The 24648-nt window shown below is 38.0% G+C and overlaps 1 protein-coding gene across 1 annotated transcript in view; it reads left to right on the top strand.

Moving 5' to 3' along the window:
• BARD1 (BRCA1 associated RING domain 1) overlaps nt 1–24648 on the top strand; it is a 79230-nt gene that overhangs the window by 19426 nt on the left and 35156 nt on the right. Inside the window, exons 4-6 of the mRNA XM_021702990.2 lie at nt 9755–10707; nt 15974–16054; nt 17977–18149. Coding sequence (XP_021558665.1) covers nt 9755–10707; nt 15974–16054; nt 17977–18149 — 1207 coding nt within the window. The remainder of the gene's footprint in view (nt 1–9754; nt 10708–15973; nt 16055–17976; nt 18150–24648) is intronic.

Here is a 24648-nt window from a genome sequence, read left to right as displayed (position 1 = left end):
TTGTTTACTGTTTTATCATTTAGCTCAAAGCTTTCATGAAGAGTGTAGGTGTTCATTATATTTTTTGAATTGGAGACAGATTGGAAGTGCTAAGGCTTAATTCATATCCCAAAGACTAAACTTAATTAAAGCAATTTTAAAACAAATTCTTAGGTTTTGGTTTCAACAATTCATTTTATAATGGTAACATCCTCCTTTGCTCCTTTTATAGAAGATGGTAAATCTAGAGAATAAGCATATTGAAATAAAAATATCTGTCCAGATCTGTGAATTACATGGTGCAGAGCCTTTTCTGCTTATCAGTTGCATTGTCATCAACTTTTCCTCCTGAGGGCCCCAAAACAAACTAGCCTCAAAGGGCATTTGAGTTGGAGAGTATTGTTCTTTGTTTCTTTATAGTGTTTTCAACATTTTATGTAGTAATTCATGTTGATTTATATAGCAAGTACTCCTAAAACTAAAGTGGTATCAGGTGTACTCGGTGAATAGGTACAGGGAACAAACAGTTGGGGACAAATAATGGTTTGTCCTCTTTATAATGAGGAAATTGGAAATGGGTCTCATAAAATAAGGGTATTCAATTAAGTTATCCCTAAGGTCTAGCTTGAAAATCATATGGTTCTGTTAAATGGGTGTTGAGGATGATGATTTAAGCAGGATGGTTGGCTATCTCCTACATCTCTATTTTTTTAAACCCTGTAGTTCACAATTTATCTTTCAAATGAACCTTGTTACTTGCATTTACTATAAAATATATAATTACCATAATTAAGGTGGGTAATTAGGAAGAGCTTGTCAAATCATGAACATGGTACATGGTATACTGGAGATAAAGAAGCCTGATTTATAGAAATACTTTTTAAAATGAGCTTCCAAATACTCGAACAGATTTTCCTCGGTTCAGTGTACTTTAAAGAGAAAAGATTGTCTGTCACAAATTTTTCTGACAACCATTTATGGATAATTTTACCTTATTCTTTATAACATAATCTGCTTTCTACTAATAGAGTCAAATTTAGAAGTTTGTATTTTATATTGCTTCCCATCCTATTAAATCTGACTTGGCAGGTGCTGGTCAGGCTCTTTGAGGAATGTGTTGGTGGTGGTGGGACAGTTAAAAACAAAAGCACTTTGATGGTGCTTTCATTGGATCACAGTTTTGTTTTCTGGTTTCTGGAGAGAGGCTTGTCTTTCTGGAGTGAATTACATAGTGTTTCATATATGTTATGACTTTTTTATAATAGATGAAGATGAACATTTGAATAGCTGTGTTGCTGTTGTTTTTTTTTTTTTTTTTTTTTTATAAAGATTTTTATTTATTTGACAGAGAGAGATACAGCGAGAGAGGGAACACAAGCAGGGGGAGTGGAGAGGGAGAAGCAGGCCTCTTGCCGAGCAGGGAGCCTGATGCGGGGCTCGATCCCAGGACCCTGAGATCATGACCTGAGCCGAAGGCAGACGCTTAACGACTGAGCCACCCAGGCGCCCTGTTGTTTTTTTTTTTTTAAATGGAACTGAGTACTTCTTACAAACTAATCATTCTTCAGTAAAGGTGTTAATGTTGCACAGATGGTAGCAAAGTACTTTGATTTTTAATAAGGGACTAGTTTGTCAAAGAGATTTCTCAACTTCTGTTGTGAAACCTATAATAGAATAATTTGAAAGGCACACAATGTACATCATTATAATCCTTTGATGTAGATTAATGATAGCTAAATCACATTTTCTAATTGCCTCCTTCTTCTATAGTTTATTATCAAATTTTAAGAAAAAACTTGGCTAAGCTGCTCCTTAGCAACATGTGCATCTCTGTTTCTCAATATTTTGTGGTTTTCTCAGAAATATTTATATTCAGAGAATAGAATTTTTTAAAATGTCATCATTAAGAAATTTACTGTGTAGAGGAAGGACCAGTATTTTTCTTCATGAAATGAATATGACAATTTATTGTGCTTCGAAGCATTCACTCATAAAAATTGTTGTAGCTGTTAATAATATGATTTATGTTCCAACAGGGGTGGTGCTTTTGCTTTTTACAGTCTTAACTTAGATAACTGTGTAAAATCCAGGATTTACAATCACATTTGCTGTTGTGGTCCTTGCTTAGTTAGGACAAGAAGCGTAATTTCAAAAGCAAGTCATTTCTGATATAGTCTCAAATCTAGAGAAAAGGTCAACATGAAATCTTCCTGAGTGTATGCATTGTTACTGGATGATTAGTAAATTATTGTGTACATATAAATTACATGAACATATGCTCTTTTCATTCACTTCTTTATAAGTTAAGGGGTAGGTACACCCGAATATGAAATTGTTGTCTTAAATTTTAGATTTAGATTTTTTAGTCAGTTGAGTGTGTTGCTGCTACTTTAATTTTCCCTTAAGTGCCTAATTCTTTTTTTTTTTTTTTTAATTTTTTTTTTTTTTTAAGATTTTTATTTATTTATTTGAGAGAGAGAATGAGAGAGAGCACATGAGAGGGGGGAGGGTCAGAGGGAGAAGCAGACTCCCTGCCGAGCAGGGAGCCCGATGCGGGACTCGATCCCGGGACTCCAGGATCATGACCTGAGCCGAAGGCAGTCGCTTAACCAACTGAGCCACCCAGGCGCCCCCTTAAGTGCCTAATTCTACATTTTGTAAATTTTTTTAAGTATTAAGGACTTCAGCATTTGACTTGTGTTTAATTGAAAATGTCATCATCTAGCTTTAAAATAAATTTTAGAACATCAAATACAAGTTTTTACAGACTACCAGAGGATTAACCTTTCAGTCTTTGTAATCCTTAGTCTTAAAAAAACAATCCTGGTAACAACTTCATGTTGACCTTTCCTCTAGATTCGAGATAATATCCAAATGACTTGTTTTTTGAAGTCTACCAATCACTGCAGAGAAAAGACCTTGTTAGAAATTAGACTTAGTCTCTGTGTGAATGGATACCTTATTCTGATTGTTTTTATTTCCAAGATCCTGACCTGATAACATTTTGTGGGTCAGCTGATCTTCAGCCAGGACATAAGAAGAGTGCCCCAGAGTCTGACGTTACTCAGATACACGCTCCTGCTTCCAGCTGGGTTTGCTGGCTCACTGTCTAGCCAGTTGTAATGCTTCCATTTGCCCCAGGAGGAAGAGATGGCTTCTTTGGAGTAGAAGGGAGTTTGACTGAATTCCTTTGCTAGGCAGAGTATAAGGTCTATGAAATTTCTACAGAGTTAAATACAAAATCATTTGTTTTTTATAATCCACTAGTTTTCATTTTTTCTTACCTGTTTAAAGTGCCATCTTTACTTGGCAGATCTATTTATAAAGATAGTTTTATACTCAAGAAATAAGAGGTGAAAGAGGAATAGAAGAATCAATTTTGAACTTAAGAGTTTTGAGAGATTGCAGTTACTAATCCTCTGGTGTATTAATAATTTTAAACTGATAATAGTGTTTTGTGTGAATAAAAAATACCTGAAAGGAATTCAAAAATAATATTTCATAATTTCCTTTTCTCTTGCTGTTATTTTAAGACATGAGGATGTTGAGAAGAAATGTATTCCCAGAAACAAGAAAAATGAAACTAAAATTATGTTTTATCTGTTAAATATTAAAACTTTTCAGGAATAAGCACACTTGACAATTTTATATAACACCTTAGTAGCATCAGACACATTTATTTCCTACACAGCAGATGTTACCAGTTCTTAGAGTAAGATGCCATTGGTTTTCTTCTTAAAGTAACTTAGTTTTAGAACTTTGTTAAAACTTTGCTTTAGATTCTGTAATGTAAGAGAAGGCTTATAAAGAGTTCTCTTCATCTTGAATGAGGAGTAATGTCTCAGGAGAAATACATAATCAGATAGCTTCCTTTTTCTTCTTTTTTTTAAATAGGATGAATAAAACATATTCCAAGTGCTCTAGTTGGTCAAAGGAGATTAAGTCTGTGTTAACTTGGAGAATGAGTATCAGGCAGTAGGAAATTATTTGTTAGGCATTGTTAATCCTGAAAGGTGGTGGTGGTGGTGGTTTTCCAGTTTACCTGCCTTTCCTGTGCTCGCTCTTTGACCTGAAACAGCCTCATGGTAATCCAGTTCTTGTGGAGGAGAGAAGTGCTGGATTGGGCGACCGACCTCCCTCTCCTTTAATTTCTCATCTTTGTGTGAGAGAATTGGATGTATGACTCTCAAGTTTTCTTCTAGCCCTTAAAGTCTAACCTCTCATATAAATACTTGTCAAGGTTTAAGAGCAGATATCAAATAATTTATTCATCAGTATTTTTTCAGCACTGTTGATTGTGCTCACAACTGTGCTGGGCTGACCTGGGTTGGTTTTACCTGTCTGTGTGGGGTGGGAGGCAAGAATGTTGAGGGCAATGTTTTTTAAAGAAAAATGAATGGGCTTAAAGGCAAAAACAAAATAAGACAACTTGAAGGGGGATCACTGACAGAATCAGAAAGTAGATCACTATACAACTCGTTCACTGACTATTTCTTAAAAATCTGTTAATGGGCAAGATTGGTAGGCCTAAAAAATGCAATGCATATAGAGATTATAATACATACATAGTGTGAAGAAAAACTCACTTTGCCTGTGTGTTTCCTTTTTTTCACTCTGATGCCGGATGTGTGGGTTTTCCCCACATTAAGTCATTCTGTGACACTGAGTGTCCTACAGTTTCTTCACTCAGTTCTGACACTGCTTGCCTGCAGATAATGTCAAAGCCACAGGTTAAGAGCTCAGTCACACAAGACCCCCCCCCCCCCCTTTAGGTGCTGACTATGTATTGGAGGTTCCCATGACTTCCTTGGGTTTGATTAATTTGCTAGAGTGGCTCATGGAACTCAAGAAAATGTTTTACTTACTAGATTACTGTTCACTATAAATGGATGTAACTCAGGAGCAGCCAGATAGAAGAGATTCACGTAGGGCAAGGCATGAGGGAAAGGGTGTGAGGCTTATATACCCTCTGTGGGTGTGCCGCTCGCCCAGCACCTCCACGTGTTCACCAACTTGGAAGCTCTCCAAACCCTTCCTTTTGGGCTTTTTCTTTTAAAGGCTTCAGTACATAGACACAGTTGATTAAATCCTTGGCCATTGGTGATTGATTCAACGTGTATCTTCTCCCCTCTTGAAGGTTGAGGGTGAGACTGAAAGTTGTAACTCTAGTCTTGATTGGTTCCCCTGGCAACCAGCCCCCATCCCTAGAGGGACTGCGGAAGTCACCTCATTAACATAAGCTTCGGTGTGGTTGAAAGAAGCTGTAATGAATAACTGAAGACACCCATTTCCTCTGGAACTACGACTAAATACTTAAAACAAAAGATGCCCCTATGGATTCTCTAGGAGATTACAAGGGTTTTTGGACCTCTGTACAGGGAACCGTAGATGAAAACCAAATCTATTTTCTTACTATAAATTATAATATCACATATAGTGTGTACTTAGTGAAAAGTTTTGATGTTTATTTAGTAAAAATAGGTATGAGTTCAAATGCCACCTCTTTTCAGCAGCCACGTTTATAACCTTAAACAGGTTTTTAATTTACATAAGAAATTTATGTTTAATTTACATAAGAAATAAAAGCATTCTTTTTTACAACTGATTAAACTATATCAAAGTGTATAAAGTGTGAAAGTCCTCCTCTACCCTTTTCCCTCTGCTGAAAGTAGAAAATCCCTTTCTTTTACAGAGGTACTGTTTTCATTGTTTAACTTTATATTTTTTCTTTTGTGAATTTATGAAACTATTTGGACATAAATGCAGTAGAACTTTTAGAACATAAATGGGATTGTGCCACACTTAAAAGTGTCTTGAAGATCTCTGGGTTGTCCACTGATGTATATAGTGACCACATACGATTTTGTAGTCTACCTGCTCCATAGTTCACCGATTGCTGATTGATGAACACTGCTTTTTTCCCCTAATTTATGCTATTCCAGATACTGCTGCAGTTAACATTCTTACACATTTATGTTTGCAGGTACATGCGTGGGTATTTTCTGTACTTGGTAAGAAAGATGACTAGAAGTGAAATTGCTTTGTGAAAGGGTATACACATTTACAATTTGCAAATATCTTACCATCTTGCCTTTGAAATTCCTGGATTTGATTTGCTAATGTTTTATATAGCAATTTTGCATCTTTGATCATAATTGGCAAAGGCCTCATTGTGGAATCCTGCACACACAGTGGGTTGCAATGCAGGAAATGAACTCTAACCTTGGGGAATTATAGTAAGCAGAAATAGGTCTGCTCTTTTTCCCACAGGGAGACATTGCCACATCCCTCAGAGAGGCTCGCTGGGAACAGAGTCCTAAGAAGTGGTCTGGGTGAAGAGCAGCCAGGGCCTTCTTGGCATACCCTGCAGAAACATACAGGCTGCTCAGGATCCCTGGCAGCTTGTGTCCCCCACATCAGTGTGTCTAGGTGCCTTCAGTGGTGTAAGCCAGAAATATGTGAATCATCTTTGTCATTGCTGCCTTCTTGTATTCACTGCATCACCAAATTCTGTAAATTTTTTTTTTTTTTTAAGATTTTATTTATTTGCGAGAGAGAGAATGAGAGATAGAGCATGAGAGGGAGGAGGGTCAGAGGGAGAAGCAGACTCCCTGCTGAGCAGGGAGCCTGACGTGGGACTCGATCCCGGGATTCCGGGATCATGACCTGAGCCGAAGGCAGTCGCTTAACCAACTGAGCCACCCAGGCGCCCCAAATTCTGTAAATTTTATCTCCTAAATACTTTTCAAAGAGTTCTTCCCCCTCCCCCCCTTCTACCACCTCTCCAGTCTGTTATCATCTACTTATACTCCTACTTTGGCCTCTTACCCATTGCCTTCTTCCAATGTGTTTTCTCTCCAGTCAGGACTGATCTTGTAAAACATAGATGTAGTCATGCCATCTGACTTATATAAAACATTTTATTGGTTTGAGAAACAGCAAGGAGGTCCAGTGGCTAGAATGGAATAAGGAGAGAACAGGAGAGGAGATCAGGAAGGTAATGGAAAATCAGGTTGTTTCTGACCCGTTAGATGGCTACTAACATTTTGGCTTTTATTCAGAGTCAGAGTAAAAGTCAGGAGGGTTTTAGTGACATGATTTGACCAGTTATAAAAGGATCACTGACTGCTGTGTTAAGAATACACTTATGGGGGAGGAAGCAAGTACATAATCGGGGAGATTATTTAGGAGGTTGTTATAATAATCTAGTGCAAGGTGATGGTGTCTTATACCATGCTGGCAGGAATGGAGGCAGTAAGAAGTGGTCAGATTTTGGATGTATTTTGTAGGTAGAACTATAGAACTTGCATTTTGCATAGAGGATATGAAAGAGAGCCAAGTTTGATTCCTGAGCTACTGGATCGATGATGTGTCATTTACTGAGATGGGGATGACTGTAGGAGGTTTGGGAAGATTTGGATCAGGAGCTCAGTTTTAGTCATGTTCAGTGTGAAATACTTACTAGGAGTAGACTCGCATGTAAGAGCTGTTTAGTAGGCAGTCGAATATTAGTCTGGAGTTCATGGAAGAGGTCTGGGCTGTATGTACATGTTTGAAGTTGTTCGTGTATATATAGATAGATGTAAGGTTACCAAAGGAGTGATTGCAGATGAAGAAGTCCCAAGCCCTCCCACTTCAGAGGCTGATGGAATGAGGAATACCAGCAGTAAAACTTGAGGCTGAGCTCTTCATAGAATGCTTCTGCTTACCTGTCGGACTCAATTTTCTGCTCCTTCTCTAAGCTCCAGCCACAGTGGCTTTCTGTGCATTGAATGTGCTAAGCTCATTTCCAACTTAAGACCTTGGCACTTGCTCTCCTTCTACTTGGGAGCCACTTTCCTAGATCCTTATGTGGCTGCTTCCCTTTTGTCATTTGTTGTGAGGTCTCAGCTCAGAAGTGAGTTTCACAGAGAGGCCTTCCTTGATGACCTTAGCTAACTCAGCGAGGTGTTTGTACAAGAATCCTCACCCACAAAATGTGGCACCTGGTCTACTTAGGAGCAGTGATTCTTTTTTTAGATTCTACTGAATCTTCGTATGAGTTTTAATATCCGATTATTAATAAAATGTTAAAAAATTTTTATAGTATACACGTTATAACTGTATAGCTTGATGAATTTTCACAAACTGAACTTACCCAGAAGAATTGACAGTATTCTCGAAGCCCCTCTTGTTGCCCCTTTTCAGTCACTAACTCCTTTCCCCGTAGTTACTGGATAATCACTATTTTGACTTAACTCATCAGATTCATTTCAGCTGTTTTCTTTTGTATCTGGCTTCTTTTGCTGAAGAATATATTTGAGTATGTAGTTGTAGTTCATTCATTCACATTAATTTCTGGTTTACATAGCTTGAGGTTATATTAGATGGACCTAAAGAGTTGTGACTATTGTCCTTAAACCCCTAGATTGATTTTGTCTGAAGTCAATTGAACTCACGAGTCTCTGAGTTCTCCAGTTTTGTTCTTCTTAAGTGTTGATTTGGCTATTCTAGGTCTTTTACTTTCCATATTATAGTTCCTTTGCTTTCTCATGTAAATTTTAGAATCAGCTTGTCTATTTTTACAAAAAAAGCCTGGAATTTTCATTGGATTATATATAGTCTGTAGATCTATTGGGGAGAATTGACATCTTAGCAATTTTGAGTCTTCCTATTCATGAACAGTGTTTCATAATTTTCATAACTTGTACATACTTTGTTAGATTTACTTAAGTACTTTTTTGTACTATTTTAATACCAATTTTTTAAAAAAAAATTTCATTCTGCATTTGTTCATTGTTATTATAGTTATTATATAGAAATATAGTTGAAGTTAAATTTGGTATATTGACTTTGTGTTCTATGACCTTGGTAGGTTAAAGGTACTTGTTAGTTTCATTAATTTAAAAAAAAAGTTCTTTGGGATATTCTATATAGTGATGCAAGTCAATTGTAAATAGATACAGTTTTATATCTTCCTGTATAATCTGTGTGCCTTTTAGATCTTTTTCTTACTTTGGTGTGCTTTCTAGACCTTTCATTATGTTGCTGAATAGAAGTGGTGAGAACAGACATCTTTGCCTTGTTCCTTTGTAGGAACAAAATGGTAGTTGCAGTCCTTTACTGTTAAGGAGGATAGTAGCTCTGTGTATTTTTGTAGGTGCCCTTCATCAGGTTGAAGAAGTTCCTATCCTTAACTTGCCGATTCTTTTTTAAAATCATAAATGGATATTGGATTTTGTCTTTTTTTTTTTCCTGTACCTGTTGAGAAAATCATATGGTTTTCTTTTAATTTGGTCATGTAGTGAATTATTGATTGTTGTAGTGAATTACTGATTATTGTAGTATATTGGTTGTTTTCCAGAAGTATTTTTAAAAAATTAAGCATCATTTAGCAAGTCTTAATTTTTTTGACTACTGCTTATTAAATCCCATATCTGACTGCCTATCTGTCGATCTAGTATATCTTTTCTCCATGGCTCTTATTACCGCCAGCATGCTGTATGTTCTATTTATTTATTTGTCTATTCTGCCCATCCTCAGTGGAATTTAAGTTCCATGTTTAGTTCTCCGTTGTATCGCCAGTCCCTAGAATGTTGTCTGGAATTAAAGTAGGATTCTGTAAATATTTGTTCAGTAAGTGAATATCTGCTCTCAAGGAGTTCATAGTCTAGGAGGGGAGAAAGAGGTACAGAAATGTGATACAACTTAGGAGAACTAAAAACACAATTCTTTGGGAGCTCAAGCTGGGGGAGACTAAGTTCATGTAACAGATTTCTTTTCCTTTTTCTATCAGATTTGAAAGAAGATACATCTAGGGAAAATTTATTTAATGATGCAGAAAATAAGAAGAATTCAATAAAAATGTGGTTTAGTCCTCGAAGTAAGAAGGTCAGATATGTCGTGAGTAAAGTTTCAGTGCAAACCCAGCCTCAAGTGATAAATGATGAGAATGCTCAGCAGGCTTCCATGTACGAATTTGTTTCTACAAGTCCTCCAACAAGTGTTTCTGAGAAGGCTAAAAAGGCTTCTCCAAGATCTGGAAAAAAACAGAAGAAGAAAACTTTAGCTGAAATCAACCAAAAATGGAACTTGGAGGCAGAAAAAGAAGATGGTGAACTTGACTCCAAAGAGGAATTAAAGGAAAAGCTGGTGTCCTTCTGCAACCAGCCGTCTGTTATCGCTAGTCCTCAGACAAATGGTGAGATAGACTTACTCGCCAGTGGCTCTGCCGTGGAATCACAGGGTTGTGGCAGCCTAACTGAAGTCTCTTTACCAGTGGCTGAGCACATAGAGTCCCCAGCAACGGAGAGCAGGAATGAAGAAGTGACTCCTGAGAAGAAGCTCTGTGCAAATCCTCGTCCATCTAAGCAGTGCTTGCTGTCAGGTCCCAGTGGGCGATGTGCGCGTCGCAGCAGACGGTCCAGTCCCGTCCCTAAGAGATGTAGGAGCAGCATTCCTGGCACCAGCAGACAGCACATAGTGCTTTCGGAAAACAAACCGTCGCCTGGCTGCCCCTCACCACCCTCAAGCAAACTCAAAGTTGGTGACACATTAAGGCGGAGAAAGAGTAATGTATCAGATGAGTCCATGAGCCTCTCACGAGGTATGCCACCTGCTGCACTGAACAGCCCAAGTTACAGACGGATGATGTCTAGCCCCTCAGCAGCGAAGCTGTCACCCACTAGCCTTATGGCTGTGAAAAGAAATCATAGAGGAGAGACTCTGCTCCATATTGCTTCCATTAAGGTAGGATGCTTACCCTGAAATACAGTTTTGGAATGAGACCAGCCATAAAACAATTTCTGCGGGGCTTATGAACAGTGACATAAGATGACTAGGATAATTAGCCTACCACATGTGATACTTCCTTTAAACCAGAGAAGAAAATTCACAGGGACCGCCTCCCCACCTCAAAGCAGTGGCCCCTGGGCCTGAGGAGCATGATCTTGCAGGAGAAAACTAGTATTTCAATATTTCAGCTTCTACTTTGCCAAGGGCTTTCATTTGTCTATTCCATAATGGTTTTGTTCAGTTTTCACCACATTCTCCTGCTTTATGAATACAGACAATTGCCAAGTTCTGCTGGCAGCACATCTTTACCTAGCCAGAGAGCTAGGGACTGTGTGGGAGGTAACAGACTTCTGTATGTCGGATGCTTGTTGTGGGCACTGCCAGGATTTGTAAGGTTGAAAGTTGTGGTCCGTACCTTCTTCCAATGACCTGGAAATTTGACTCTCAGAACTGGCTCCCATGGTTGACCATGAAGGAGTTTGTCTGTATCCCACAGCCAGCCATTTCTTTACTAGCCTGTCCATTAAAGTTACCTCTCTTTATTTACTGCCTCAACACTGGAGGTGTGGCAGTGTGAGTTTTTGGGAACCTAGCCCGTTTGTCAGGCATGAGATACACTTGCAAGGGTTCATCTTTGCAGCTGACTCAAGAACTGCACATACGGGGAGCACTTAGCACCAAGCTTCATAGACTTTGTGATTTCATGCAAGTGTTATCAAAATAAAATACGGGAGAGCTTAGGACTGAATTAGGATAGCTTTTATGATCTTTTAGTAAATACGCCAGGAAATCCTTGAGTCTTTTGCGTGCATAGAGAACTTTGGGGGATCTGGAAGCCATTGGAGACTCCCAAACATAGGGCTGGTCGGCAACATGAAACATCTGGGAAGAACATGGAGTAGACATTGAGTCCAGGCATTCCTATATTTTTGTATGGAGAAAGGGAAAAGCATAAAAAGGAGTTTCCCCAACTGTTAGGGTTTTCTCTTTCTTTTTTTTAAAGATTTTATTTATTTGACAGAGAGATAGAGAGCACAAGTAGGCAGAGAGGCAGGCAGAGGGAGAGGGAGAAGCAGGCTCCCCGCCGAGCAGGGAGCCCAATGTGGGACTCGATCCCAGGACCCTGGGATCATGACCTGAGCTGAAGGCAGACGCTTAACAGACTGAGCCACCCAGGCGCCCCTGAATTTTCGTTATTTATAAATGTCCCTTATAGATGGATGCCTGTTCGCTTCTATTCTTTTGCTTTTATAAACAGTGCTGTGGTAAGCAATCTTTGTTTCATATATGAGGGAGTGTGTCTTTAGACTAAATTCCTGGAAGTGGACTTCTGAGTTAACGTTAGGCATCTGTTACCTTATTTATCTTGATAACCTCCGTACTTGGCAGTAGAAGGGTCTTAGTAAATATCCGGACTGCCTAAATTCAGGCTACTTGAACGTAGACAGCTACTCTATTGCCTGCAGATTCTGTTTGTAATGATCAGTTCTCAAATCCTTTTTTCCCCTCAGAATCATGGATTTACAGATGAGCCATCTAGTTTTTGGACATCCAGCAGTATTTTAATGCAAACCCCACACAGGATTATTCTTGAATTCCTTATTTATACTGTCATTTTATTACACTGTGGAATTTCAAGCAGAGTATTCATTAATATGATGTCTGGGATGTTGTGCATATTCTCATTTAACCAGAACAAAAGTTGAGATCCAGTCGATTCTCTTTATTGCCTGTGTTTCTATTTGTATTTAAATGTGAATGTCACCTATGGTTAAAATGCTACTGAGAACATTGTTATAAATGTGAGATTTTATGAGAAAGTGTTACACCTAAGTAGAAACTGAGATAAGCACTCATTATTTGTTCTTCTGGTATAATTTTTAAAACCTTAGTATTTGATATTTCTTTAGACATAGAGAAAATTTTGTTATTATGTCACCTTTGCTTGAAGATTTGTAGTTTTGGAATAAACATCCTCAAGTTTCTAGCAGATTATTAAAATCGTAATGATTACTCATAATTCATGCTATAGCACTGAATGTATCATGAAATAGAAGAAAGAAAGGCTTGACCTTGGCATGTCATGATACACTTTTTATTTTTTTTAAAGATTTTTATTTATTTATTTGACAGAGAGAGACACAGCGAGAGAGGGAACACAAGCAAGGGGAGCGGGAGAGGGAGAAGCAGGCTTCCTGCCGAGCAGAGAGCCTGATACGGGGCTCGATCCCAGGACCCTGGGATCATGACCTGAGCCGAAGGCAGACATTTAACAGCTGAGCCACCCAGGCGCCTCCATGATACACTTTTGATACAGACATAATGAATCATATTTTGAAGGCAACTTACAAGGCATGATACACTTAACAAAGGTGATGGGAATCTCGTGGGTGGAGAGAGAACGTCCCTTGTGAGGAGTCTCCTTCAGGGTTTGACTTTATAATTCATTGTATTTTAAGGTAGTCATGTTGTGTGTAAAGACACGTTACTACATATCCTTCATGCTACCTTCCTGAGAAAGTAGCAGAGAACTTTGAAGCAAACTCGCATCTATGATATTTTCAAGATTCTAATTTCTAGAACATCCCTTGGACTCAGTATCCATTTTTTCCTCTGTCACCCACCACTTTTATAATACTGAACCTCCTTAATATCAGGAACTTACCATCACAGACTAGGGTGTCAGAATCATCTGTGAAACTATTTTATTCAGTAAAGTCTGAGAAGCCAGGGAAGTGTTTAATGTATTTTAGAACTTCATTCTGGATGACTAAAAAAATTTTCTAATATCTAGTTGCCAAAAGAAGAAGTTTTAGGTAGCTGATTAGTTCATTTATGTGGAAAAGCTTAACCATTTGGGTAAGTCATCATTATTTTAATGTCCTGTACCATTTTTATCAAGATATTTACTCTTAATTGTATTTTAGAAGAGCTAATCTTTATAATAAGGAAAAATAAGTGTGTGTGTATGTGTGTGTTTGGAAAGTCAGTTTATACTGCTGTAACATGTATGGATGTGTGAAGAATTTTTTTGAACTAAAGGTTAGCAATAAGAAAATTGCTTGTGGTACACATCTTCCTTTATTTTCAGCCTCTTAGGTATTACTTGAGAATACCAAATCCATTTAAAATTTCTTACAAGCCTTGGTAAAAACTTTCCTTAGATGATTTTTTTTCTTGCTGTGGTTTAAGAAAATCTCAGTTATTCTTTTAAGTTGTGGGGAGTCTAAAAGAAGTGAGTACTTATTACTCAGAAGAGATTCTGTTAGCAAAGTCAGTAATTTAAAGAAATTAGAAGCAGAAGTTAATTTATTTCCCAGAAACTCCATACTGGTTCAAGCTTACTCAATTTCTGTGGGCTCTATCTAATTTTCATAATTTTATTTATGTGCATGACCTTAAATTTACATAAAGTAGAACAATGAAATTATGACAAACTTTTTAATACTATGGAGGAGAAAGCAGATTGGGTATAAATTACAAGTACTTTGCAAATTGGCTATGTGTTTTGGGGAAGTCTAGGGATGGTTTGTTAACAGAAGATACTTTGATAGTATGATGAGGTGACATGAAAGAAAAATACCACTGTCTAGCAACCTTACAAGAGAGTCTGCTTTTAGTCTTTAGATTGTCACTGTTTCTATGTGACTGTTCCCCTGTGATTCTTCGTCCCACCGTTGTGTTTATATTATTTTATGGGCTTCTTTAGGTTAATATGTTTTTGTGACTACTATGTAGAATTAGAATGAGGAAATCTTTCAGAAGACTGTGTGTGTGTGTGTGTGTGTGTGTGTGTGTGTGTGTATACTTTCATGTTGAAGGTTGGAAATGTATGAATGTATGTGGTTCTCGCAGTTCATCTGCCCCAATATTCATGGGATTGTTTAAGAAAATTCAAATTTGTATCTTTTTTTTTTTTAAAGATTTTATTTATTTATTTGAGACAGAGAGAATGAGAGAGACAGAGAGCACATGAGAGTGGGGAGGGTCAGAGGGAGAAGCAGACTCCCCGCGGAGCAGGGAGCCCGATGCGGAACTCGATCCCGGGACTCCAGGATCGTGACCTGAGCCGAAGGCAGTCGCTTAACCAACTGAGCCACCCAGGCGCCCCCAAATTTGTATCTTGACAGATGTTCCTGGTTTTATTTGGAATTGACTTGAAGATAGAGCAAATGGTGCTAAATAAATGTTAACTTGTACTAGTATAGAATTTGCACCCCTAAGAAACTATGGGAAAATGTTTTTTTAACTGAAACTGGGGCAATTGATTTGAAACATATATAATGCTTATTTTTTAGATCCATTAAGTATATAGGGTCATTTTGTTAATTTAGGAACATAAAGATGTATGTTGCAAATGGATTTTTTTTTTTTTTTTTTTAAGAAAACTAAGTAAGCTATCATCTTAAGATTTCCTGTGTTTGAGAGGTAGCCCAAAACAAGCAAATAAAAGTTACTGTCTTTAGGAGACTTAGGGACTTCTAGATAATCAGACCAAGAGGGGAAAAACTCATTTCAGAATAATATTGGAGCTGGGAGTGGGAGAGGAGAGATTTCCTTCTCCCTAAAGAAGCTCTTCACAAAACCAGTTGACAGGTTTGTCATAGGTAACTTTTGCCATATGTAACTTATTTTTTCAGCCTTTTTCGGGTTAAGCTGTTTCAGTATTTGGAGGAAATAAGCCTGGCTTTTGCCTAGAAAAATACCTTAGAGCAAATAAGGTTAATATAAACTAAATTGTTGTATTAAGGATAAAGGGAGTAACTGTCAATAAGAAAACAATTTTTGGCGGTTTTAACTGAGTAATCTTGTTAGCCTTAATTTTGCTTTAAACAGTACTTGGAAATCATTTTAATGCATCCTCAAAAAGGATGTTTTTCACAAATGAAGTGATGACTTTAAATACTTCATTATCATTAGTTGATTTTTGGCTAGTGCCCTTTATTTGGTATTTTGAAATGACTTTTGATAAGGGTTGCTAATCGCAGGGATTTTATACTTGATATTCAAGGATGGACTATATGACTTCATGACTTGATACCTCAGAACAGTTCATCCATACATTACTTCTTATTTATTATTCATGAGCAGTAGGCATTAGAGAAAAGATTTAAGTTTGATTCTGTCTTTAAGAAGACAGAATCTTAAAACCAAACCCAAATCTCAATATCTTCTTTCTTGATGATTTTAATTTCTTTTTATTTTTTCATTTGTCTACTAGGGCGACGTACCTTCTGTTGAGTACCTCTTACAAAATGGAAGCGACCCAAATGTTAAAGATCATGCTGGATGGACACCATTGGTAGTTTTCTATTTGTTTTTTATTCTCATTTTGTTTATGTTTTATAGTTATTATACTTTATAGTTATATAGTTGTCTGTATATTACCCTCTGCAGTCTTTACTCTCTTTTTAATCTGAAGAACTTGTATTTTCACCAAGTAAGGGAAAATGATGATTTTTCATCTAGCTTTTCAATTGTGACAGGCAAGAAATTGGCTACCTTTTCACCGACTACCCTTAGATTTAGGAATCTAGTTACACTGTATTGTGTTTTTTTTTTTTTTTAAAGATTTTATTTATTTATTTATTTGAGAGAGAGAGAGAGAAACAGCATGAGAGGGGAGAGGGTCAGAGGGAGAAGCAGGCTCCCCGCTGAGCAGGGAGCCCAATGTGGGACTCGATCCCAGGACTCCGGGATCATGACCTGAGCTGAAGGCAGTCGCTTAACCAACTGAGCCACCCAGGTGCCCTACACTGTCTTGTTGAATGTAGCTGACATGGAGGTAGCTACTGCAACCGACATCAGGCTCCCTTTGGCCACATTGCATGTCATTAGAACCAGATTTCTTGGAACAGAGAGAGGTCAGAGGAACAGGGTATAGGATTGTATCACAAGGCAGTGATTCTTACTGAGGATCTATTGTAGCCTCATTTATACCCTACCTAGTTGCAAATATATAGAGGCAGTAGAAAATCTTGGCTTACATTAAACATTTTTAAAAAATCCTTATTATTACTAAAAATGCAATGTGAAGTATAGTCTGGAAAAGGAATGGCACAAATTCATGGGAACAATGCTACCTGGGCTCATTGTGGGCAATTTGAAGGCAGCATAGAGGTGTCAACAGAGGAGGTGGAAGCCCTTACCCTGTGAGCTGGAAATTGGGAGATTTTCATTAGGCCAGGTATAAACAAAGTTTAAAGTTGTGAATAATAACTTCTCACCAAATTTCTAAGCTGGGAGGGTTTAGTCTCTGTTGGAGTCACTTGTTGTTTTGACTCCACGGGCTAGCTAACCTTTTCAAAGAAAGGTCAGGTTTTTTGTTTTTGTTTTTTGTTTTTGTATTTTTCAGCCAGTAAGGCAAATTGTAGTAAAGTTTGGTGAGTGATTTATTAGAGGAGCTGATGTCTAATTTGGCTTCTTTCCTCCTAGAAATAGCCCTACAGACATTTTGTGTGGTATTGCTTATTATGAATGAAACAGATGTACTTAAAAAGCACAGTATGCCCAAGATTTATTGGAGGACAATATAGTGGCCTCATTAACAGTTCATTAGACACAAGGAAAGATTTGCACATGAAGCATCTTTGCACATCACATTGTTACCCGTTACATCATTCATTCTTTTTGAGCGCTTACTCTGTGTTATTTGTGTTACCATCAATACCAGCCATACAGTAATCTGTAGCTTCAGCAAATAGAGAGGATTGTCTTGTAAATACTCTCTCCAGGATATTCACTTGGTGGAGTGATTATGCATATGTGTGGGTGCACCACTTAGCACATGGCTAAGTACCTGATTTATTGAATCCTATTCAGCCATGGAGAATTTCACTTTTTATGCATGATCTAATTGTTAAATACTTTCTAAGTCTTTTGTTGTTTGTAATTTTTTACTATGGATCAGTTTAGGAACTAGACTTGGTTTATACACATACAGAGTTGGTCACCTACATTTTCTTCTTAAAAAAAGAGTAGTTGACCAAAGGCTCAGATAAATAACACCATTTTCCATGAATTGCGGAGATCTTGATCATCATGTATCTTACTAAGATTATGAATGGGGCTTTACTCTGGGTCAACACTTACAGTCTGTATGAATACTTAGATAAGAACCAATTTACTGACAAGTTCACATTTATTTTTCTCAAGTGCAATTTTATTGATATTATGCATTGTTCTTCCTCATCGCTTTTCTCCCTTCCTTTCTTCCTTACTTAGCATGAAGCCTGCAATCATGGGCACCTGAAGGTAGTGGAGTTGTTGCTACAGCACAAGGCATTGGTGAACACCACTGGCTATCAGAACGACTCACCGCTTCATGATGCCGCCAAGAACGGGCACCTGGATATAGTCAAGCTCTTAATTTCCTACGGAGCCTCCAGGAACGCCGTGTAAGTCGTTAAACAGTGTTGTTTAGTTGCCTTGTATTCCTGAGTAAAGACTGTGACGGAACACACCCTTTAAGACCCAGGTAGATGGCTCCCTTTCTTGTCTTTCACAGCTGAGGTTAGACGTGACCATTATATTCTATATTTAAAATCAGCATTCGTGCCCTTTTTCTTTGGGATACTTACATTTTGAGGGCGATTTGCTCCTTTACTTTAGAAACAATTGCCAAATTAATTTCGGAAGCTTTGATTTTTCTGCATAAATTCACTTAATTATATTCTGTAGATTGAGTCATACTTATTAATAAGAAAAGAAGTGTAGAAATAACTATTTTGTATGCTTTCCAGTACTTCAGAATTTGTATTAAAAATTCTATTTTTTGTGCTTTTTCTTTTTTTTTTTTTTAAACATTTCCCTTTTTTTTTTTTTTTTTTTTAAGATTTTTATTTATTTATTTGAGAGAGAGAATGAGAGACAGAGAGCACGAGAGGGAAGAGGGTCAGAGGGAGAAGCATACCCCCTGCTGAGCAGGGAGCCTGATGTGGGACTCGATCCCGGGACTCCAGGATCATGACCTGAGCCGAAGGCAGTCACTTAACCAACTGAGCCACCCAGGCGCCCTTGTGCTTTTTCTGCATATTTAGTTAAAATATGTAAGAATTCAGATGTTGGGCAAGTGCTATCGAGTTATTTCTTAGACTTTTCACATCATTCAAATGAAGCTCTGGGTAAATTGTTTTGCGGTGTCAGGGCACAGAGATGCATTAGTGAATGCTGGCGGCTGCATTTTAAAATTGCTATTGTCAAGAGTGTCACAAGCAATTGCCGTATGTGGATTTTATATCTTTAATCTATAGCTTGGATCATGTCTCCCTATATATTATTTTACTCTTTTCAGTTAATGAGGGAGTTGAAATGGAAATAGAAGAACTGCCTCTTCATGTCCCCGTTGCTTATACAGGTTTGGAAAGTGCACATGAAAGTCACGCTTACTTTGACTACAGAGGCAAATAAGAATTACAAAATGCAGAGCTTCTAGGTTGTCATTTTTTTATAGCATAATTGAAAAACCAATAATGCAGGAGTGTACCATACCTTGGTGCTGTTTGTTTCAGTAAGTGTGTCTGATATCTTTTATTTTCTATCACATGTGATGAGATAGTTGGGGCAAACTCATGGGGTACCTGTTTTTCTGTATTTTTATTTTTCTTGCTTGCATGTGCATGTATGCGTGCGTACACACACATTTTATATATATATATATATATATATATATACACACACACACACACACACACACACACACGTGGACCAACAGGTATGACCCTCCTGTGGGTATAGCCAGCCATTTGTTAAAGCAAGTGGTTGCTTGGGTCAGGTGAAACTGAATAGTTTCCATCCTTGGGTTCTTAAATCAGCCATGACTACTTTAATGAATGGAGCACTGGTCAAGGCGTTAGGGAATTCAGCTTTTATTTGTGACTCCATTATTGACTTTATAGCCTCAGGCAGGTTAATTTCTGTGCCTTGGTGTCCTCACCTATAAAACATGGGTGATGCCTGCTGCTTTTCTCTTTCTTCAGAGCACAGTGAGGATTAATGAGCCAAAACACAGGGCCTGTCTGGTGGTTTGTACACCATGATTCTTCACTGCACTGTGAAGCTTATTAATATGCAAGGTGTGGGCATGAGACAGTGAGCCGAGTCTGCCTTCACAGGCGCCTCTCGGATAAATGTGTTGTTTGTAAATAGGCTTACCGAGTGAAGTGGCAGATGTAGGTATCGCTGTAGCCCAGCAGCATCCAGGAGACCTTTCTGCGGTGATGGGAGTGCTCTCTATCTGTGCTGGGCCCTCGCTGCTGTTGAAATGTGCCTGTGCCTACTGAGGACCTAAATTTGAAAATGTATTTTAATCAATATAAATGGCCACATGGGCCAAGTGGCTACTGAATTGGACAGCTGCTTGATATAGTTAGGATAGTGGGGAGAGAGGATTTATTTGGTGAGAGGTTGGGGAAAACATTGGGCAGAGGTTGGTAGGGCGACTTGGTGCCAGTAGAGTGGTAGATTGAATCTGGGGTGTGCGCGTGTGTGGTAGCTGTTTCTAAACGTTATTCCTTCCTTTCCAGACTGGTGGTCATCATACTCTGGTATTTGCTGTGTTTTTCGCTTTCTGTTTTATTTCATAGTAGTTGTTGGTTCACCTGACTGGCTTCACCAGTTTTCTAACTGGTTTCCTCCTTTTCCGATTATTTTTCTTTGTTCATTCCCCACACTGCAGCCCAAGAACTTTTAAAAAGTAGAAGAGTCTGGCCAAATCACTTACTTGCTTAAAACCCTTCGCTGGGATCTCTTAATGTTTTTAAAATAAACTTCAAAGCGTGGTTCCTAAGGCCCTGGATGGTGTGGCACCACTAACTTCTCCAGCCTCATCTTGCTACTCTTCCTCCCATCCCCCTTTCCCTTCAGCCTTTTTTATACCAGCCTTTCTAAATCACTCCTGCTCTCCTGGTCCTGCCAGGTGCCTAACATAGTCTGTACCCACATTCATTCATAGTGGAAGCGAGTAAGTATTTGAATGCATGAAAAGATGGTATATTTTTTCCTCTCTTTTGAAAAAGGGTCAGATCTGACGACAATAGGAATAACCTCCCTCTGCTCCCCGATTCACTCTAAGTGTGGAGTGAAAGTCTAAAACCAAGTTTCCATAAGCTGCACCTTTTCTAGGGTGGTAGCACTGGTTCCTGGTAGATGTTAGGGTAAATGATGTGTGCTCCCTGGGCAGAATCCTTAGTCTCTTGTCCATTGGGCATCCATAGTATGTTACCTTTTGTGGGGTCATGGCTTCCCATTCCTACAGCCTTGACATTTTTAAGATCTGTTTTTCTTTCTGCCAGTGTTCTGTATTTTTAAGTACTGACAAGTGACAATAGATGGAATTCATTGCTTGACTTTCTCTGTTTAAGCGTAGAGCATGGGGAGGGGAGCCTGGGGGGCTGTATGGACTTCTTACTACTCTTTTTTTTTTTTTTTTTTTGCCTGATGCTCTTGTTCGTTTTAAGCCATTAATATCTCTGACTCTAGAGTCTGAGTTGGCAAGCATATTATTTTTATTTTCTCTGCTTATATTTTTATTTCTCTTACATTTTTATTTCTGTTTATGTCTCTTTTACTCTTAATGGAACTCTTCTCTCAATCACCAGGACTAGACTCTTTCTATCCCTGGAAGAAGAAGGGTTGGAACCGGAAAGCGTGAAGGCTGTTCTTCTGTCCTTCCCTCTTGATGGCTTGGTACTTGGACTAATTGAAGTTGTACGTGGGTAGGGTCTATCTATTCTGAGTTTCCAAAGGGCAGTCTTCAGCTCTATAACAGACATTTTGTTAGTTGTCTTCATTCTTTCGAGGTTGAGGTAGTTTTCTTACTCAGATAGATGCCTTCATTTTCTGGGTCTCCAGTGACGTCCTGTTAGGTCCTCTCAGACTCTCGCCACTGCTCCTTTACTTCCTCATCCCTCATTGTTTATCTGCTCCTGGTGTTCTAGTGGAGTGAACAGACAGATCAGTGCCTTCATAGGTCAGTGCACAAGATTCTGTGAAAATCTAGATTGGGGGCTCTAAGTGTGACTAGAGGAAGTCATAAAAGGCTTTCTAGTGGAAGGAGCACTTCCACAGAATTGTGAAGAAGAGGAATAGGAGGATGGGCTTTCCAGAAGGAGTTGGTGGGTATTAAGATACACTGTAGCCAAGGCCGTTGTCCTTTCAACTCTAGAAACTTTGGTTGGTGATGGTAAGACTGGTATGAATGGGAGGACGATGGCCACTGAAGAGGCTGGGGAAGGTGGCTGAGGTGGAGAGACCTTGTGTGCCAGAGGGGTCAAATTTTACACCGAAACCTTCCCCCCTGCACAGGGGCTGGGAGCTCAGTGGAGAGGTGTGTCCAGTAACCCAGGGAGGTGAGTCTGAGCTAAAGTAGTGGTGGGGACAGTGGTGGCGGAGGGAGAGAATTCACTCTTTTTATCAGCTTTTTCCTTCACATGAAGTCTGGTACACTGTGTTAAGAAACACCTTATCAGGTTTGTGACTGAAATTGAGTAAGGGTATGGATTATAGTGGATTTAATAAACTTGATTTTTCACTCAGGAACATAGCATGTTTCTCCATTTATTTAAACCTTCTGTTACACATCTTAATAAACGTTTTCATCTATTTTATATATATATGTGATTTTATATATATGTATGTTTATGTGTGCACATAGTATTTATTGAGATTTTCTAGGTATTTGATTCTTTTGTCGCTCTGGTGAATGGATGTTCTGTTAATAAATAGAGCTTGTTATTTCTGACATACAGGAAAGCTGTTCATTTTAGTACATTTCTCCTACGTCTAGCTAACACCTAATTCTAAGGATTGGATTATCATTTATTAACTTCTTACTGCATTTGTCTGAGTTTCTAGGACAATATTATAAAACAATGTGATAGTTGGCATACTTGTTTTATTCTCATTTAAAAAAAAATACTGACTGTAGGTTTGCAGTCAGTATTAAAATCAATATTAAAAATACAGATCTTCTAGTTATTTTACTATTTTTTAACAAGACTGTACTTTATTAAATGAATTTTAGCTTATATTGAGATGATCTTAGACCTTTTGCCTGTTGATGTCATTAGTACATTTAAAAATATTAAACCATGTTGTATTCCTGTGATAAACTTGATTTAATATAATGTGGTATTCTTTAAACAAATAATTTACATCAGTTTGCTAGACTTTTATTTAGTATTTTTGCATTTATAGTTATAAGTTGAAATGATCTGTTTTTATCTTTAATTTTTTGCCCTCAGATTTTGATATTAAAATTATACTTTTTTGATATTAAAATTATACTTGTTAAAATTTATTTTTAAAATTTTAATTCCATTGTAGCTAACATACAGTGTTGTATTAGTATCAGGTGTGCAATATAGTGATTTAGCAATTCCATGTACTACCAGGTGCTCATCAAGGTAAGTGTATTCTTAATCCCCTTAACCTATTTCACTCATCCTCCCACCCACCTTGCCTCTGGTCATCATCTGTTTGTTCCCTGTAGTTAAGAGTCAATTTTTTGGTCTGTGTCTCTCTCTTTTTTCCTTTGTCCATTTGCTTTGTTTCTTAAATTTTACATATGAGTGAAATCATACGGTATTTGTCTTTCTCAGATTGGGTTTTTTTCACATAGCTTGATACTCTAGATCCATCCATGTCCTTTGCAAATGGCAAGATTTTATTCTTTTTTTATGACTGGATAATATTACGTGTGTGTGTGTGTGTGTGTGTATCACACCACATCTTTATCTTCATTCATCTATTGATGGACACTTGGGCTGCTTCCATAGTTTGGCTATTGTAGATAATGCTACTATTAATAAACATAAGGGTACATGTCTCCCTTCAAATTAGTGTTTTCGTAGTCTTTGGGTAAATACTCAGTAGTGCAGTTACTAGATTGTAGAGTAGTTTTAGGTTAAATTTTTTGAGGACCCTCCATACTGTTTTCCACAGTGGCTGCACCAGTTTGCATTCCCACCAATAGTACCATTCCCACCAATAGAGGGTTCCTTTTTCTCCACATTATCCTTGACACTTGTTTCATGTGTTTGTGATTTTAGTCATTCTGACAGGTGTGAGGTGGTATCTCATTGTGGTTTTGATTTGCATTTCTCTGATGATCAGTGCTATTGAGCATCTTTTCATGTATCTGTTGGCCATCTGTATGTCTTCTTTGGAGAAATGTCTATTCATGTCTTCTGCCCATTTTTAATTGGATTATTTGGGTTTTTTTGGTGTTGAGTTGTGTAAATTCTTTATATAGTTTGGATACTAACCCTTGATTGGATATGTTATTTGCATATTATCTTCTCCCATTCAGTAGGTTGTCTTTTAGTTTTGTTGGTTGTTTCCTTTGCTATGTTAAAAGCTTTTTATTTTGCTGTAGTCCCAATAGTTTGTTTTTGCTTTTGTTTCCCTTGCCTCAGAAGACCTATCTAGAAAGATGTTGCTATGGCCAATGTCAGAGACATTACTGCCTGTGCTCTCTTAGAATATTTTTATGGTTTCAGGTCTCACATTTAGGTCTTTAATCCATTTTGAGCTTATTTTTGTGTGTTGCGTACAGAAGTAGTTTTTCAGTGGAGTCTTTGGGGTTTTCTATATGTAGTGTCATGTTGTCTGCCAATAGTGACAGTTTCACTTCTTCCCTACCAATTTGGATGCCTTTTATTTCTTTTTGTTGTCTGATTGCTGTGGCTCAGACTTCTAGTACTATGTTGAATACAAGTGATGTGGTGAGAGTGGGCATCCTTGATTTGTTCCTGACCTTCAGGGAAAAGCTGTTTCTGCCCTATTGAAAATGATGTTCAGTGTGCGTTTTTCATATAAGGCCTTTATTGCTGAGGTATGCTTCCTCTAACCATACTTTGTTGAGGGTTTTTATCATAAATGGATTTTTTTTTTTGG

Source organism: Neomonachus schauinslandi, chromosome 3 (genome assembly GCF_002201575.2).
Source record: "Neomonachus schauinslandi chromosome 3, ASM220157v2, whole genome shotgun sequence".
NCBI classification, from domain to species: Eukaryota; Metazoa; Chordata; class Mammalia; order Carnivora; family Phocidae; genus Neomonachus; species Neomonachus schauinslandi.
The sequence above is the reverse complement of the archived record's forward strand: the minus strand, read 5'-3'. Positions and strand labels throughout refer to the sequence as shown.